The sequence below is a fragment of the Dendrobium catenatum genome, unplaced genomic scaffold (assembly GCF_001605985.2).
Source record: "Dendrobium catenatum unplaced genomic scaffold, ASM160598v2 original_scaffold_18596, whole genome shotgun sequence".
In the NCBI taxonomy this organism is placed as follows: Eukaryota; Viridiplantae; Streptophyta; class Magnoliopsida; order Asparagales; family Orchidaceae; genus Dendrobium; species Dendrobium catenatum.
Window position 1 is genome coordinate 1 of NW_021337056.1, and position 1,449 is coordinate 1,449.

General features: G+C 49.3%; 1 protein-coding gene across 1 annotated transcript; it reads left to right on the plus strand.

Moving 5' to 3' along the window:
- The first annotated feature begins 374 nt into the window (after window positions 1-374).
- LOC110116254 lies at window positions 375-1,337 on the plus strand. The gene has a single exon (XM_020849766.2). It carries the CDS (start codon window positions 375-377, stop codon window positions 1,335-1,337), a length of 963 nt encoding a protein of 320 aa, XP_020705425.2.
- Window positions 1,338-1,449: the final 112 nt, after the last annotated feature.

Below are 1,449 nucleotides of genomic sequence, written 5' to 3' on the forward strand. Positions count from 1 at the left end.
AGCTTGAGTCAGTTGTCGTTGTCCCCTCCACTCAGTTGGATGTTCCTACCAAGTCCCATCATAGTAGATGGGTTTGGAGACGTCGACAGGTGGAGGAGCCTGTCAAGACAGAGCAGACTGTTGGTGTTATTCGTAGAGTTGACATAGCCCCTTCAGGATCAGTGCCGGTTCAGATGAGTTGTGATGCAGTTGATGTTGAGGATAGTACTCGGGCTCGAGTGGAGCCAGCTGTTGCTCCTAATCCCCTTAGGATTTCTTCTCCTTTGGGTCCGTACATCGATGCTCTTCATCAGACCTCCGATGAGGACTTACTCGAAGGAGAGTCAGATGAAGACATCCCCGTTCATCATGTCTGTGTTGTCACGAGATGAGGCATGTCAGATGAGCAGCATGATCAGTATGATGATTTAGAGGAGCAAGGGGAGGACGATGTTCCTTCCACCTCAGCACAGTGTGGACCTCCCCGTTCAGTAGACACGGATGTCACGGTTTTGCAGTTACAGTCTCAGATGGCGGAGATGGCAAGAGCCATGGCGGCGATGACCGCCCAGTTGACGGTGTTGGGGGCTACACCCCATGTCATGGATGTAGGTACTCCTACTACATCCAGAGACAAGCCAGCAGCACCACAGTCGCCAGTCCCGGAGCTTGTTAGAGTTGATAGAGTTCAGAGGGCAGTTCCGATGTCTCCCCCAGCAGTACCTTTGAGTGTGCCAGTTCAGAGTCAGTCAGTACAGTTGTCACCAGTCCAGATTCAGAACATGATTGCACAGAGGGTTGACCAGGCTATTGCTTCTAGAAAGTCTGGAGATTCTGTTAGTAGAGGTCGCCCCTACCCGGTAGAGTACGAGCGGGAGCCTTACCCCGCTGGTTTTGTTCCTCCCCGTTTTCGAGTTTTTGATGGGTTTGGAAACCCAAAACAACATGTGGCTCAATATCGGGCCATATGTTGTAACATTGGAGGAAATGACGCGTTGATGCTTAGATTGTTTGTTAGTAGCTTAGGGGGAGTGGCATTTGAGTGGTATGTCGATCTCCCTAATGATTCAGTTCGTACCTTTGCTGAGATGGAGCAGTTGTTTGTGCAGAGGTTCATCAGTACAGAGTATAGAGTGACTGTTGGTGAGTTGGTAGTGACCAGACAGCGCCCCCACGATTCTGTACTTAACTATATAGTTAGGTGGAGAAACCTTAGTCTTCAGTGTGAACCTCAATTGCAAGAGCAGCATGCAGTTGAGATTCTGTTGAAGAATATTAATGGTCATATCGCTCCATACCTGAAGGGTTTTAGCATTCGAACCTTTCAGAAGTTGTTAACCAAAGTCACTAGCCTGTAGGACAGCATACCTAGTGCAGTCCCTCCTAAGGTTGAGAGTCAACCCACACGTAGACCTCAATGTTTGGAGTTTTCCAGGGCACCACCTCCTAGGAAGGGAGAGGTGCATAGTA

Coding starts and splice junctions, on each gene's coding strand:
- LOC110116254 (XM_020849766.2), top strand. CDS start 375: ATGTCAGATGAGCAGCATGATCAGTATGATGATTTAGAGGAGCAAGGG.